This window comes from Panulirus ornatus, chromosome 5 (genome assembly GCF_036320965.1).
Source record: "Panulirus ornatus isolate Po-2019 chromosome 5, ASM3632096v1, whole genome shotgun sequence".
NCBI classification, from domain to species: domain Eukaryota; kingdom Metazoa; phylum Arthropoda; class Malacostraca; order Decapoda; family Palinuridae; genus Panulirus; species Panulirus ornatus.
Genome location: NC_092228.1, coordinates 47,441,683 through 47,459,927, shown reverse-complemented (window position 1 = coordinate 47,459,927; position 18,245 = coordinate 47,441,683). Strand labels below are relative to the sequence as shown.

At 41.9% G+C, this 18,245-nt stretch overlaps 1 protein-coding gene across 1 annotated transcript in view; it reads right to left on the bottom strand.

The window, feature by feature from the left end:
* Mms19 (MMS19 nucleotide excision repair protein) overlaps nucleotides 1–18,245 on the bottom strand; it is a 561,976-nt gene that overhangs the window by 532,373 nt on the left and 11,358 nt on the right. The window contains 2 exon segments of the mRNA XM_071662204.1: nucleotides 4,449–4,593; nucleotides 13,403–13,641. Of these exon segments, the coding sequence (XP_071518305.1) occupies nucleotides 4,449–4,593; nucleotides 13,403–13,641 (384 nt within the window).

Genomic DNA, 18,245 nt, shown 5'->3' with positions numbered 1-18,245 from the left:
GATGGAGAGAGGTGGATGATTATTGGTGCATATGCACCTGGGCATGAGAAGAAAGATCAAGAGAGGCAAGTGTTTTGGGAGCAGCTGAATGAGTGTGTTAGTGGTTTTGATGCACGAGACCGGGTTATAGTGATGGGTGATTTGAATGCAAAGGTGAGTAATGTGGCAGTTGAGGGAATAATTGGTATACATGGGGTGTTCAGTGTTGTAAATGGAAATGGTGAAGAGCTTGTGGATTTATGTGCTGAAAAAGGACTGATGATTGGGAATACCTGGTTTAAAAAGCGAGATATACATAAGTATACTTATGTAAGTAGGAGAGATGGCCAGAGAGCGTTATTGGATTACGTGTTAATTGACAGGCGTGCGAAAGAGAGACTTTTGGATGTTAATGTGCTGAGAGGTGCAACTGGAGGGATGTCTGATGATTATCTTGTGGAGGCTAAGGTGAAGATCTGTATGGGTTTTCAGAAAAGAAGAGTGAATGTTGGGGTGAAGAGGGTGGTGAGAGTAAGTGAGCTTGAGAAGGAGACCTGTGTGAGGAAGTATCAGGAGAGACTGAGTACAGAATGGAAAAAGGTGAGAACAATGGAAGCAAGGGGAGTGGGGGAGGAATGGGATGTATTTAGGGAATCAGTGATGGATTGCTTGTGGCATGAGAAGAGTGGGAGGTGGGTTGATTAGAAAGGGTAGTGAGTGGTGGGATGAAGAAGTAAGAGTATTAGTGAAAGAGAAGAGAGAGGCATTTGGACGATTTTTGCAGGGAAAAAATGCAATTGAGTGGGAGATGTATAAAAGAAAGAGACAGGAGGTCAAGAGAAAGGTGCAAGAGGTGAAAAAAAGGGCAAATGAGAGTTGGGGTGAGAGAGTATCATTAAATTTTAGGGAGAATAAAAAGATGTTCTGGAAGGAGGTAAATAAAGTGCGTAAGACAAGGGAGCAAATGGGAACTTCAGTGAAGGGCGCAAATGGGGAGGTGATAACAAGTAGTGGTGATGTGAGAAGGAGATGGAGTGAGTATTTTGAAGGTTTGTTGAATGAGTTTGATGATAGAGTGGCAGATATAGGGTGTTTTGGTCGAGGTGGTGTGCAAAGTGAGAGGGTTAGGGAAAATGATTTGGTAAACAGAGAAGAGGTAGTGAAAGCTTTGCGGAAGATGAAAGCCGGCAAGGCAGCAGGTTTGGATGGTATTGCAGTGGAATCTATAAAAAAAGGGGGTGACTGTATTGTTGACTGGTTGGTAAGGTTATTTAATGTATGTATGACTCATGGTGAGGTGCCTGAGGATTGGCGGAATGCGTGCATAGTGCCATTGTACAAAGGCAAAGGGGATAAGAGTGAGTGCTCAAATTACAGAGGTATAAGTTTGTTGAGTATTCCTGGTAAATTATATGGGAGGGTATTGATTGAGAGGGTGAAGGCATGTACAGAGCATCAGATTGGGGAAGAGCAGTGTGGTTTCAGAAGTGGTAGAGGATGTGTGGATCAGGTGTTTGCTTTGAAGAATGTATGTGAGAAATACTTAGAAAAGCAAATGGATTTGTATGTAGCATTTATGGATCTGGAGAAGGCATATGATAGAGTTGATAGAGATGCTCTGTGGAAGGTATTAAGAATATATGGTGTGGGAGGAAAGTTGTTAGAAGCAGTGAAAAGTTTTTATCGAGGATGTAAGGCATGTGTACGTGTAGGAAGAGAGGAAAGTGATTGGTTCTCAGTGAATGTAGGTTTGCGGCAGGGGTGTGTGATGTCTCCATGGTTGTTTAATTTGTTTATGGATGGGGTTGTTAGGGAGGTAAATGCAAGAGTTTTGGAAAGAGGGGCAAGTATGAAGTCTGTTGGGGATGAGAGAGCTTGGGAAGTGAGTCAGTTGTTGTTCGCTGATGATACAGCGCTGGTGGCTGATTCATGTGAGAAACTGCAGAAGCTGGTGACTGAGTTTGGTAAAGTGTGTGGAAGAAGAAAGTTAAGAGTAAATGTGAATAAGAGCAAGGTTATTAGGTACAGTAGGGTTGAGGGTCAAGTCAATTGGGAGGTGAGTTTGAAGGGAGAAAAACTGGAGGAAGTGAAGTGTTTTAGATATCTGGGAGTGGATCTGGCAGCGGATGGAACCATGGAAGCGGAAGTGGATCATAGGGTGGGGGAGGGGGCGAAAATTCTGGGGGCCTTGAAGAATGTGTGGAAGTCGAGAACATTATCTCGGAAAGCAAAAATGGGTATGTTTGAAGGAATAGTGGTTCCAACAATGTTGTATGGTTGCGAGGCGTGGGCTATGGATAGAGTTGTGCGCAGGAGGATGGATGTGCTGGAAATGAGATGTTTGAGGACAATGTGTGGTGTGAGGTGGTTTGATCGAGTGAGTAACGTAAGGGTAAGAGAGATGTGTGGAAATAAAAAGAGCGTGGTTGAGAGAGCAGAAGAGGGTGTTTTGAAGTGGTTTGGGCACATGGAGAGAATGAGTGAGGAAAGATTGACCAAGAGGATATATGTGTCGGAGGTGGAGGGAACGAGGAGAAGAGGGAGACCAAATTGGAGGTGGAAAGATGGAGTGAAAAAGATTTTGTGTGATCGGGGCCTGAACATGCAGGAGGGTGAAAGGAGGGCAAGGAATAGAGTGAATTGGAGCGATGTGGTATACCGGGGTTGACGTGCTGTCAGTGGATTGAATCAAGGCATGTGAAGCGTCTGGGGTAAACCATGGAAAGCTGTGTAGGTATGTATATTTGCGTGTGTGGATGTATGTATATGCATGTGTATGGGGGGGGGGGTTGGGCCATTTCTTTCGTCTGTTTCCTTGCGCTACCTCGCAAACGCGGGAGACAGCGACAAAGTATAAAAAAAAAAGAAAAAAAAAGTGTGTGTGTGTGTGTTTGAGTGTGTGTGAGTGTGTGTGTGTGTGTGTGTGTGTGTGTGTGTGTGTGTGTGTAATGCACCGAATACATAGCTCCCTTTCCACATCCAGGCCCCACAAACCTTTCCACGGTTCACCCCAGACACTTCAGATGCAATGGTTCAGCCCACTGACAGCAAATAGACCCTGGTATACCACATCATTCCTATTCACTCTATTCCTTGCACACCTTTCATTCTCTTGTATGTTCAGGCCCCGATTGCTCAAAATCTTTTTCACTCCATCCTTCCACCTCCAATTTGGTCTCCTGCTTCTCCTTCTTCTCTCCACCTCCGAGACATATATCCTCTTTGTCAATCTTTCCTCACTCATTCTCTCTGTGTCCAAACCATTTCAACACACTCTCTTCTGCTCTATCAACCACAATGTTTTTATTACCACACACCTCTCTTACCCTTTCATTACTTACTCGAACCACCTTACACCACATAGTGTCCTCAAACATTTCATTTCCAACACATCCACCCTCCTCCGTACAACCCTATCTATAGTCCATACCTCGCAACCATATAACATTGTTGGAACCACTATTCCAACAAGATAATGTTCTCGCATTCCACACATTCTTCAACGCTCCCAGAACCTTCACCTCCTCCCCTACCCTGTGACTCACTTCTGCTTCCAAGGTTCCATCTGCTGCTAAGTCCACTCCCAGGCATCTAAAACACTATACTTCCTCCAGTTTTTCTCCACTCAGACTTACCTCCCAATTAAATTGCCCCTCAACCCAACAGAACCTAATAACCTTGCTCTTATTTACATTTACTCTCAACATATTCATACTTTCTCGCTTTCACCCATTCCTAGCACCACCCCACACAACAGGACACAGCATCACCACCCTCTGCATCTGCAAAGTAGCATCAGGAAACAGATAAGAAAGGCCACGATCAGTCACACCCATACACGAGCTGTCATGTGTAATGCAATGAAAACACAGCTCTCTTTCCAGGGTACCCAATCTATCAAACAACCCTTACAGGAGGATGAACAGCTGGGTTGACTTTGAGCTGACTGCTCCAACAAGGATCACAACTTATATGCTCAATACCAGGTGGCCTGTGAACCTATGCACTCAATACTAGGTGGCTTGTGAATGGAACAGAATCAGCAACACTAACAACTACACCACAGAGGTCCATTAACTATAGGAAATCATGCATATATGTAACTCCTCACCCATGCAAATGATGTCAACATCACATCTCCCAGACATCACAGTAGCAATAACAAATATATAGCATTACACTACAGAAATTCAACAACAGTTCGTCCAGTCCAGAATGGCTGCATCTCCACAGAAGTCTTTAATTACTCTTTTAACCCCATAGGGGCATGAATTCACCTGTCACCTTGACTTTTGTTCCCACTGAAGAAAACACTAACTATTTTTGTTTTATTTTTTCTAATTCATGTTTCTTAAAGTACCTACCTTAACCCTTAAAACCTGAAGCAGCAAGTAGCTTTGGGTGAACACCACCTACATCCAAAAATAAACAAACTTAGTTTATGCATGATGATAATATGAGATACTCACCTTCCCATCTGTTTACAACACAGTACTTGAGAAAGGTGTAAATATTTCTTCTGTCAGACATGATCTGTGACTGGCAATGCACTTCACGGAACAAGCCTTGAATAAGACTTGTGACATCTTGTCTGCTGATGTTTTTCTGCTCAACCTGCAAGCCAGCATTATAAAAAACAATGAAGCATGAGACGGTATTCCTTAAATCTACCTTTCTTAAAAGGACATTCTTTCAAATGGCAGATAAAAGGTTCAACAGCATTTACCATTTAACTTTCTTTTTTCATTTATTATACTTTGTTGCTGTCTCCCATGTTAGCAAGGTAGCGCAAGGAAACAGACAAAAAAGAATGGCCCAAACCACCCACATACACATGTATATACATATACATCCACACACGCACATATACATACCTATACATTTCAACATACATTTTTTTTTTTTGCCGCTGTCTCCCGCATTTGCGAGGTAGCGCAAGGAAACAGACGAAAGAAATGGCCCAACCCACCCCCATACACATGTATATACATACGTCCACACACGCAAATATACATACCTACACAGCTTTCCATGGTTTACCCCAGACGCTTCACATATATATATACATAAACAGACATATGCATATATACACATGTACATAATTCATACTTGTGGCCTTTATTCATTCCCGCTGCCATCCCGCCACGCATGAAATGACACCCTCCTCCCCCCATAAGCGCACACACGAGGTAGCACAAGGAAAGTACAACAAAAGCCACATTTGTTCACACTCAGTCTCTAGCTGTAATGTATAATGCACTGAAACCACAGCTCCCTTTCCACATCCAGGCCCCACAAAACTTTCCATGGTTTACCTCACACTCTTCACATGCCCTGGTTCAATCCATTGACAGCACATTGACCCCTGTATACCACATCGTTCTAATTCACTCTATTCCTTGCATGCCTTTCACCCTCCTTTTTTTTCCCTGCAAAAATCATCCAAATGCCTCTCTCTTCTCTTTCACTAATAATCTTCCTTCTTCATCCCACCTCTCACTACCCTTTCTAATCAACCCACCTCCTACGCTTCTCATGCCACAAGCATCTTTTGCTTATATTCATACATGTACATATTCATACTTGCTGCCTTCATCCATTCCCGTTGCCACCCGCCACACATGAAATGGCACCCCCCTCTCCATGCACGCACGCAAGGTAGTGCTAGGAAAAGACAACAAAGGCCACATTCGTTCACACTCATTTTCTAGCTGTCATGTGTAATGCACTGAAACCACAGCTCCCTTTCAGCATCCAGGCCCCAGAAAACTTTCCATGGTTTACCTCAGACGCTTCACATGCCCTGGTTCAATCTATTGACAGCACATCGACTCCGGTATACCACATCATTCCAATTCACTCTATTCATTGCACGCCTTTCACCCTCCTGTATGTTCATGCCCATATACATACATATACAAATACATATCAACATATATACATCATTATTATTATCATTATTATTATTATACTTTGTCGCTGTCTCCTGCATTAGCAAAGTAGCGCAAGGAAACAGACGAAAGAATGGCCCAACCCACCCACATACACATGTATATACATACACGTCCACACACAGACATATACACATGTACATAATTCATACTTTCTGCCCTTATTCATTCCCGTCGCCACCCCATCCCCCTGCATGTGCACGAGGTAGCGCTAGGAAAAGACAACAAAGGCCACATTCATTCACACTCAGTCTCTAGCTGTCATGTATAATGCACCAAAACCACAGCTCCCTTTCCACATCTAGGCCCCACAGAAGTTTCCATGGTTTACCCCAGACGCTTCACATGCCCTGGTTCAATCCATTGACAGCACGTCCACCCCGGTATACCACATCGTTCCAATTCACTCTATTCCTTGCACGCCTTTCACTCTCCTGCATGCTCAGACCCCGATCACTCAAAATCTTTTTCACTCTATTGGGTCTCCCACTTCACCTCATTCCCTCCACCTCTGACACATATATCCTCTTTGTCAATCTTTCCTCACTCATTCTCTCCATGTGACCAAACCATTTCAAAACACCCTCTTCTGCTCTCTCAACCACATTCTTTTTATTACCACACATCTCTCTTACCCTTTCATTACTTACTCGATCAAACCACCTCACACCACATATTGTCCTTAAACATCTCATTTCCAGCACATCCACCCTCCTTTGCACAACTCTACCTATAGCCCACACCTCACAACCATATATCATTGTTGGAAACACTATTCCTTCAAATATACCCATTTTTGCTTTCCAATATTACATTCTCGACTTCCACACATTCTTCAACACTTCAAGAACTTTCGCCCCCTCCCCTACCCTATGATTCACTTCCACTTCCATGGTTCCATCCGCTGCCAAATCCACTCCCAGATATCTAAAACACTTCACTTCCTCCAGTTTTTCTCCATTCAAACTTGCTTCCCAATTGACTTGTCCCTCAACCCTACTGAACCTAATATCCTTTATCCTTGCTCTTATCCATATTTACTCTCAGCTTTCTTCTTTCACACACTTTACCAAACTCTGTCACCAGCTTATGCAGTTTCTTACATGAATCAGTGCTGTATCATCAGCGAACATTAACTGACTCCCTTCCCAAGCCCTCTCATCCACAACAGACTGCATACTTGCTCCTCTTTCCAAAACTCTTACATTCACCTCCCTAACAACCCCATCCATAAACAAATTAAACAACCATGGAAGCATCACACACCCCTGCCGCAAACCAACATTCATTGAGAACCAATCACTTTCCTCTCTTCCTACACGTACACATGCCTTACATCCTCAATAAAAACTTTTCACTGCTTCTAACAACTTGCCTCCCACACCATATATTCTTAATACCTTCCACAAAGCATCTCTATCAACTCTATCATATGCCTTCTCCAGATCCATAAATACTACATACAAATCCATTTGCTTTTTTAAGTATTTCTCACATACGTTCTTCAAAGCAAACACCTGATCCACACATCCTCAACCACTTCTGAAACCACACTGCTCTTCCCCAATCTGATGCTCTGTACATGCTTTCATCCTCTCAATCAATACCCTCCCATGTAATTTCCCAAGAATACTCAATAAACTTATATCTCTGTAATTTGAGCACTCACCTTTATCCCCTTTGCCTCTGTATAATGGCACTACGCATGCATTCCGCCAATCCTCAGGCACCTCACCATGAGTCATACATACATTAATTATCCTTACCAACCAGTCAACAACACAGTCACCCCTTTTTTAATAAATTTCACTGCAATACCATCCAAACCCACCGCCTTGCTGGCTTTCATCTTCCGCAAAGCTTTTACTACCTTCTCTGTCTACCAAATCATTCTCCCTAACCCTCACACTTTGCACGCCACCTCGACCAAAACACCCTATATCTGACACTGTATCATCTAACACATTCAACATACTAACACATTCTAACACATTCAAAATACTCACTCCATCTCCTTCTCACATCACCACTACTTGTTATTACCTTCCCATTAGTCTCCTTCACCGATGTTCCCATTTGTTCTTGTCTTACACACCTTATTTACCTCCTTCCAAAACATATCTTTATTTTCCCTCAAATCTAATGATACTCTCTCACACCAACTCTCATTTGCCCTCTTTTCACCTCTTGCACCTTTCTCTTGACTTCCCGCCTCTTTCTTTTATACATATCCCAGTCATCTGCACTATTTCCCTGCAAAACTCGTCCACATGCCTCTCTCTTCTCTTTCGCTAATAATCTCACTTCTTCATCCCACCACTCACTACCCTTTCTAATCTGCCCACCTCCCACGCTTCTCATGCCACAAGCATCTTCTGCACAAGCCATCACTGCTTCCCTAAATACATTCCATTCCTCCCCCACTCCCCTTACATCCCTTACTCTCAACTTTTTCCATTCTGCACTCAGTCTCTCCTGGTATTTCCTCACACAAGTCTCCTTCCCAAGCTCATTTACTCTTACCACTCTCTTCACCCCAACATTCTCTCTTCTTTTCTGAAAACCTCTACAAATCTTCACCTTCGCCTCCACAAGACAATGATCAGACATCCCTCCAGTTGCACCTCTCAGCTCATTAACATCCAAAAGTCTCTTTTTTGCGCGCCTATCAATTAGCACGTAATCCAGTAACGCTCTCTGGTCATCTCTCCTACTTACGTATACTTATGTATATCTCTTTTTAAACCAAGTATTCCCAATCACCAATCCTTTTTCAGCACATAAATCTACAAGCTCTTCGCCATTTCCATTTACAATGCTGGACACCCCATGTACACCAATTATTCCCTCTACTGCCACATACTCACCTTTGCAATCAAATCATCCATCACTATAACCTGGTCTCGTCCATCAAAACTACTAACACACTCACTCAGCTGCTCCCAAAACACTTGCCTCTCATGATCTTTCTTCTCATGCCCAGGTGCATATACACCAATAATCACCCATCTCTCTCCATCCACTTTCAGTTTTACCCATATCAATCTAGAGTTTACTTTCTTACACTCTATCACATACTCCCTTGCTCTTGTCCTCTCAAATAAAAATAAGATATAAAACTAAAAAAATCTAAGAGAAGGACAAAAATATTCACTGCTTTTCTTACAGTGATATTTGCTTCATCAAAAAGTATCTTGAAGTGATGCAACCAGCCTGTAAGGCATTGGGACATTATGCAAGGGGAAGACAAAGTCTACATGGGGGCACTTTTACCCACCTAGGCCATCTCTCTCAAAATGCTGAAGGAGTTGAAGGATAGCAATGATGTCAAGATGTGTCAGCCACTGGTAGTTGCTGCATGAAATGACATTAAAAGCAGGTTTGGTCCCCTTTTTGAGAATATGGACTTCCTCCTGACAGCTGCACTATACCCAAATTGGGCTTGGGTGAGACTGTTGGAGGACACCATCATGTATGATATTAAGGAGATCCCAAGGTGAAGAAGCAGAAGATGATTATGGTGGAGAAGATTCTGACAGACTCGGGCAAGGAACCCAGCAGCAGTGAGAGTGAGAATGACCAAGATGAGGACTTCTTTGGGGCTCTCTACAAGGGTGGGATGAAAACAAAAAAACCAGGACCAAGTTGGTGGAAACATTTCTCAGAGATGCCTGTAAAACCCTTCAACAACAAATACTCATTCCCAAGCTCGGCACTGAAGGACTTGTACAAAAAGATTAATATACCTATCCCTTCCAGTGCCACTGTACATCGGATCTTCTCTTTGGAGAAAGATCCTGAAGCCAAAAAAATCGCAGGTCAGTGATAGCCATTTTGAAGTGCAGCTTTTCTTAAAGGGAAAATGAAGTATTATTACTATCTGTATTATTTGTACCAGTTGTTTGTGTTTCATTTCAAATAAATATCTTTCACTTATGATAAATGAAAGGACCAAGAACTGAGTTGGTCCTAGTTCCTTTCCTTGGGAAGGACCATGACCGGGACCGTCAATCCATTTTGAGTCAATGACTGGGACCAGGACTGTCAGTCCTTTCTGAGGATTAGGTGCCCACCTTTGATGACAGGGTTGACAGACATGCTCTGTGGAAGGTCTTAAGAATATCTGGTGTGGGAGGTAAGGTGTTAGAAGCAGTAGGAAGTTTGTATCAAGGGTATAAGGCCTATGTATAAGTAGGAAAAGTGGAGAGTGATTGGTTCCCAGTGAAAGTCGCTCTGCAGCAGAGGTGTGTGATGTCACCATGGTTATCAAATTTGTTTATGGATGGGGTGGTTAGGGAGGTAAATGCAAGGGTTTTGGAGAGAGGGGCAAGTATGCAGTCTGTTAAGGATGAGAGGGCCTGGGAAGAGAGTCAACTGTTGTGTGCCGATGATATAGCGCAGGTGACTGATTCAAGTGAGAAACTCCAGAAGTTGGTGGATGAGTTCAGAAGACTGTGTGAAAGGAGAAAGTTGAGAGTAAATGAGAAACGAGCAAGGTATCAGGTTCAGCAGGGTTGAAGGACAACTTAGTTGGGATGAAAGTTTGAAAGGAGAAAAAATTGAATAAGTGAAGTGTTGTAGATATCTTGGAGTGGACTTGGCAGTGAATGGAACAATGGGAGCTGAAAAGAGTCATATAGTAGGGGAAGGAGCAAAGGTTATGGGTTGAAGAATGTATGGAAAGAAAGTTATCTCAGAAAGCAAAAATGGGAATGTTTGAAGGAATAGTAGTGCCAACAATATCATATGGTTGCAAGGCATGGGCTATAGATAGGGTGGTATGGAGTAGGGTGGATGTGTTGGAAATGAAATGTTTGAGGAAAATATGTGGTGTGAGGTGGTTTGATCAAGTAAGTCATGAAAGGGTAAGAGATGTTTGGGAATAAAAAAAGGTGTGGATAAGAGAGCAGAGGAGGGTGTGTTGATATGGTTTGGACATATGGAGAGACTGAGAGAGGAAAGATATGACAAAGAGAATATATTTGTCAGAGGTGGAGGGAACAAGAAGTGGGAGACCAAACTGAAGGTGGAAAGATGGAATGAAAAAGATTTTGAGTGATCAGGGCCTGAACATGCAGGAGGGTGAAGGGCGAGCATGGAGTGAATTGGAAAGATGTGGCATACTCAGGTATATGTGCTGTCAATGAAATGAGCCAGGGATTATGAAATGTCTGGGGTAAACCAAGGAAAGGTCTGTTGGGCCTGCATGTGGATAGGGAGCTATGGCTTTGGTATATTACATATGACAGCTGGAGACTGAGTGTGAGTGGATGTGGCCTTTTTTGTCTGCTTCCTAATGCTACCTTGCTGATGTGGGAAAAGGCAATCAAGTATAATAATAATAACTAATAATAAATATAATATAAATGTGAATGAGAGCAAGGTTATTAGGTTCAGTGGGATTGAGGGACAAGTTAATTGGGAGGTAAGTTTGAATGGAGAAAAACAGGAGGAAGTGAAGTATTTTAGATATCTGGGAGTGGACTTAGCAGCAGATGGAACCATGGATGCAGAAGTAAGTCACAGGGTGGAAGAGGGGGCGAAGGTTCTAGGAGCACTGAAGAATGAGTGGAAGGCAAGAGCATTATCTCGGAGTGCAAAAATGGGTATGTTTGAAGAAATAGTGGTTCCAACAATGTTATATGGTTGTGAGGCATGGGCTATAGATAGGGTTGAGTGGAGGAGGCTGGATGTGTTGGAAATGAAATGTTTGAGGAAAATATGTGGTGTGAGGTGGTTTGATCGAGTAAGTAATGAAAGGGTAAGAGAGATGTGTGGTAATAAAAAGAAGGTGGTTGAGAGAGCACAAGAGGGTGTGTTGAAATGGTTTGGACACATGGAGAGAATGAGAGGAAAGACTGACAAAGAGGATATATGTGTCAGAGGTGGAGGAAACGAGGAGGAGTGGGAGACCAAATTGGAGGTGGAAGGATGGAGTGAAAAAGTTTTGAGTGATCAGGGCTTGAACATACAGGAAGATGAAAGGTGTGCAAGGAAAAGAGTGAATTGGAAAGATGTGGTATACTGGGGTCGATGTTATGTCAATGGATTAAACCAAGACGTGAGGCATCTGGGTAAATCATGGAAAGTTTTGTGGGGCCTGGATGTGGAATGGGAGCTGTGGTTTCATTGCATTACACATGACAGCTAGAGATTGAGGGTGAACAAATGTGGCCTTTTTTGTCTCTTCCTGGCACTACCTTGCGGGGGTGAGGTGGGGTGGGGCTATTTCATGTGTGGCGGGTGGCAACGGGAATGGATGAAGGCAGCAAGTGTGAATATGTACATGTGTACATATGTATATGTCCGTGTATGAATATATATGCATATGTTGATGTGTGTATGTATGTATATGTGTGTGAATGGGCATTTATGTATATACATGTGAATATGTGTGTGTTAGGCTATTTCTCATGTTTCCTATTTTTTATTTGCTTCGTTGCCATCCCCGCGTTAGTGAGGTAGCACAAGGAAATAGATGAAAGAATGGCCCAACCCACCCACATACACATGTATCTACATACACGTCCACACACGCAAATATACATACCTATACATCTCAACGCATACATATATATACACACACAGACACATACATATATACATATGTACATAATTCATACTGTCTGCCTTTATTCATTCCCATCGCTACCTCGCTACACATGAAATAACAACCCCCTTCCCCCTCATGTGTGCAAGGTAGCGCTAGGAAAAGACAACAAAGGCCATATTCGTTCACACTCAGTCTCTAGCTGTCATGTAATAATGCACCGAAACCACAGCTCCCTTTCCACATCCAGGCCCCACAGAACTTTCCACGGTTTACCCCAGACGCTTCACATGCCCTGGTTCAATCCATTGACAGCATGTCGACCCTGGTATACCACATTGTTCCAATTCACTCTATTCCTAGCACGCCTTTCATCCTCCTGCATGTTCAGGCCCCGATCACTCAAAAGTGTTTTCACACCATCTTTCCACCTCCAATTTGGTCTCCCACTTCTCCTCCTTCCCTCCACCTCTGACACATATATCCTCTTTGTCAATCTTTCCTCACTCATTCTTTCCATGTGACCAAACCATTTCAAAAGACCCTCTTCTACTCTCTCAACCACACTCTTTTTATTATCACACATCTCTTACATTACTTACTCAATCTAACCACCTCACATCACATACTGTCCTCAAACATCTCATTTCCAGCACATCCACCCTCCTCCACACAACCTAAAGAGTGGATGTAAGCAAAGAAGGCCATTTCTTCTGCTCCTAGTATTACAATGCCAACATGGGAAATGGTGCACATGTAGAAATAAATATCAGCATTCAGCATATGAAACTTTTGTTTCCTTCTAATACTGTAAATTTATCAAATCTCATCTTATATAGACATAAGATTCAGAATTCTAAAATGGGTCACACCTAGCAAAAATCATCTAAAAAAGATGAATATTTCTCAACACAATACTTACTAAAGCAATATAGGCATAGATGACGTTGGGTACGACAGAATGATGATCTTTTAAACGGTCTACGAAGAAAGAAGCTAGAAATGTTAGTTCTTGTGTGCTCAATGTGTTGCATGGCAGAGCATGAAGAAGATCTGCAAGGAAACGAGTTCCAGCACCTCTCTCCGTTGGGTTTGTGTGAGTCAGGCTTGTACCCAACCCTTCCACAACTTCATGGAGGAATAACCCTTCACTGGTAATACCTAAAAATCAAGAAAATGAATTAACACGAGAATACCAGAAGACATAAGTAAATATATTCCTTTACTTGAAAGAACAGAATACAGTAAGAATTTTTTTTCTCTCAAGACATTTGGCACATGAAATACTTTTAACTGAGTAAATGTAAGTTCTACCCATGTGAAGATATTCTTATAGCATAAAACATTTCTAGTAACGACTCTAAGATGTATGGTTCCTCAATACAGTCTCTCATCCATGGGAGAATCTTGTTTAACCACAAGAATTCTTTTTCCTGTGATTATCATCTCAGGACTTATCTCCCAGTTTATTAACCAATCCCTTGACAAAAATGTATCTCTGATTTCAATTTTCCACTCAATCCACCTGCAAGACTACAAACAGCTCCTAAATAGGTAACACTATAGTGTTAGGATATAGCATGATTTGATATATAGCACAAGCACCTAAATTGCGCCCATTTCTTTTTAATTTATAACATTATCCACTGTGATACAATGTGAGCCCAACTGGTCATGCACCATGGGATGTAGATGCTGTGCATGCCACTCTGCCCACCACAGCCATTCTCTGCTAGCATTCAGAGAGTATGTATCATTAGCCACTAATATATTTCTAAACCTCTGCCCACTTGAGCCAGTCACTACAACGCCTATGTGTCCAACAAATACTTCTACTACAAATGAAGCTGCCAAGAGAGTAAGGAAGATCATTATCATAGCATAAAGTTTCAAAATACTGAATGCTCTTGAGCATGGGTCTAATGCTTCAGCAGTTGCTCACTGTTACAGGATTAATGACAGCAGCAGCCTCACCATAACACTGAAAACCAAGTCTATCACCATAACACTGAAAACCAAGTCTATCAGGAAAGCCTTTTCTCAGCCATCACGGGATGCCGACACATGCGAAGATGGAGGATGCCCTGAAAATCTGAGAGCAAGAAATAAGGGTGCAAAGATCTCAAGTGACTGGACAAATGATCAAAATAGAAGCCATTGATATTCAAGAGGAGATGATGAAGGAAAAAGGTAAGCCAATCAGTGGAATTAATCTAGTGCTAGCCAGAGCTGAGCTGATTCATAATTTCATCAGACATGTCAACCTGAAATACATGATTCTGTCAGGTTAGGCTGTAACAATTGATGCAGAGACTGCAGAGTGTGCTACAGTGGAACTCCTGAAAATCATAGAGGAGGAAGGTTAAATGCCAGATCACATATAACTGAGACGAGGCCAACCTTTAATGGAAATGGATGCCAAAGAAAGCATACCTAAGCTGTGATGAAAGTGACCCTATCCTTCACCAGGTTTGCTAAGGCCTCAAAATACTGTTTCAGTAAAGCTTTCTGCTGAGATGAGGCCAAGGCCTTAGAGCAAGCTATCACACCTAGCTTAAAACTTTTATCAAAGTCACTCTGTCCATTCATGGTTTCATATGGCAAGCTGATGCTCTGTAAGTGCTCTTCCATCTTTCTTTGTCAATCTTTGGTACTAGTGATATTACCTTCTATAATGTGTTTCTAAGTTGCTTGAAAGACTTAATCAGAGGACTACGTGATGGAAGCTTTAGAAACAAGGTGGCTAATTTTGATGTTGAGTCACTTTTTTACTGCTGTCTCTATGAAGGGAACAGTACTGCTGGTGAGAAGAGTGACTGATGGGACAGATCCAGACAAGCCTCCCTGCCCAAGGAAAACTACATGGACTGATCACACAAGCATAAAGTTTGGGATTTTCACATTCAGTGAGGAGGAAGAGAACAATTACCATAATGGACATAGTGGACTAGCCTCCCTCTACATGAGGACTTTGGAGAAGGATCGTTCTGAAAATTTCTTGAGTAGGGAAATGACATGCTTGTAGTTTCACCCAGGAAGACAAACTTACGTGGCATATTACAACAAAACAAGTGTGCATCTTAAGATCATATCACAATACAAGAAGTAAAAGACTGCTGTGTCTTTTCTGGAAACCCTAATACACATGACAGATGAAGGACCAAGATATTCATTATACAGAAAACCCACAAATAAGGATGACTATTCGCTAAACATTAGCATACAGTGAGGGATCCATATCTAAGGTAGTTGTGGTACTGGATTTTTCTGAAAGCCCTTAGAATATGTAATGCAGTCCTGATGGATGAGTATGAACACACTCTCAAATCTTTTATATAACTGGGTTACCCCAACAGCTTATTATGTAGACTCAAAGGAAAAGCACTCAAGATTATGAATAGATGATCTACCAATAATAACAGAAGAAAGTGACACTTGGTGAGAACCCAACTCAAAGCAAGCAACGCTCAACAAAATTTTTGAAACTACATCCGCAGCCAAGGAGGGAAAATAGGAGACATGCTGAGAACTAAGAAAAGAAGTAACAACAACAAAAGTAGTATACTATACAAGGTCCCAAGCTGCAGGTGTGAGAGGAATGATGTGGACATCAATCACATTCTTAGACTCTATTCAGAGAAAATCCAAAAGAAACAACCAGGATTTCTAGAAAGAGGATTAAACTGATTAACAATGAGACAGTGATTCAACTGGGGGTGATAACAGAAACTAGGGAAACTGAGTAAGAATGAGACTAATGAACAGATGGCTTAAGAATCATAAACCAAAATATGATTAAAAAGAAAATTGGGAAAAAAAATTGAGTCCAAAGAAGATGACAAGGCAAACTCAGAAACCTAGTACAAGAAAACATGAGTTGTCCAAGAAGTACCAGAGGGACTAGGAAGAGTATGAAATTCACAAACCTGTTAAAAGGAAATTTAAATTGTCCAGGAAGTACCAAAGGCACTAAGAAGAGTATGTTAAAAAGAGAAACAGAGCCCAGGAAATATGTATGAAAGAGAACCATGAATGAGACAGAATTTATTAATACTCTCAAGTATCAACTCAAAACATCCTACAGTTACATTAGAGAGAGAGGAAAAAAATAAGACTGAAAATAGGTATAACAGAAAACAGGAGGTTGGCTCACTAACAAAGAATGACCAAGAAGCTGTTGCAATTCTGAATGACTCTGAAAGCGAATATCTGAAAGAATAACCATGTCTCAAAAGCAGAAGCAGCAGCAGCAGAAAGGTAGCTGTGAAACATTTTCAACGGAGGATGTTGAAAGTAAGACAGCTTATTACACACAAATCACTAGGGCCAGGAAGATACACCTGAAACTATTAAGTAAAGTGCACAAAGAGTTGCTGAGCCTTTGTATTTGATATCTCAGTAGTTAGGGGAGGTAAAACTCTGTGCAGATGAAAAGTGCAATTAATACCAATTTTCAAGAAAGTAAACTGGTCCAGTGCAGGAAATTACTGACCAATAGGACTAACATGAGAAATTTACAAAGTAATGGTATCATATTATGAAATGAATGAGTGTCAATAACCAACAGAGGCTTATGTCAGGCAAGAACTGTCTCACAAACCAGCTAGACTTCATTATTTGACAAAGGATACAATAATGGCGCAGTATTTCTAAATGGATGGTATTGCAGTGGAATCTATTAAAAAAGGGGGTGACTGTATTGTTGACTGGTTGGTAAGGTTATTTAATGTATGTATGACTCATGGTGAGGTGCCTGAGGATTGGCGGAATGCTTGCATAGTGCCATTGTACAAAGGCAAAGGGGATAAGAGTGAGTGCTCAAATTACAGATGTATAAGTTTGTTGAGTATTCCTCGTAAATTATATGGGAGGGTATTGATTGAGAGGGTGAAGACATGTACAGAGCATCAGACTGGGGAAGAGCAGTGTGGTTTCAGAAGTGGTAGAGGATGTGTGGATCAGGTGTTTGCTTTGAAGAATGTATGTGAGAAATACTTAGAAAAGCAAATGGATTTGTATGTAGCATTTATGGATCTGGAGAAGGCATATGATAGAGTTGATAGAGATGCTCTGTGGAAGGTATTAAGAATATATGGTGTGGTAGGCAAGTTGTTAGAAGCAGTGAAAAGTTTTTATCGAGGATGTAAGGCATGTGTACGTGTAGGAAGAGAGAAAGTGATAGGTTCTCAGTGAATGTAGGTTTGCGGCAGGGGTGTGTGATGTCTCCATGGTTGTTTGTTTATGGATGGGGCTGTTAGGGAGGTGAATGCAAGAGTTTTGGAAAGAGGGGCAAAAATGCAGTCTGTTGTGGATGAGAGAGCTTGGAAAGTGAGTCAGTTGTTGTTCGCTGATGATACAGCGCTGGTGGCTGATTCATGTGAGAAACTGCAGAAGCTGGTGACTGAGTTTGGTAAAGTGTGTGAAAGAAGAAAGTTAAGAGTAAATGTGAATAAGAGCAAGGTTATTAGGTACAGTAGGGTTGAGGGTCAAGTCAATTGGGAGGTAAGTTTGAATGGAGAAAAACTGGAGGAAGTAAAGTGTTTTAGATATCTGGGAGTGGATCTGGCAGCGGATGGAACCATGGAAGCGGAAGTGAATCATAGGGTGGGGGAGGGGGCGAAAATCCTGGGAGCCTTGAAGAATGTGTGGAAGTCGAGAACATTATCTTGGAAAGCAAAAATGGGTATGTTTGAAGGAATAGTGGTTCCAACAATGTTGTATGGTTGCGAGGCGTGGGCTATGGATAGAGTTGTGCGCAGGAGGGT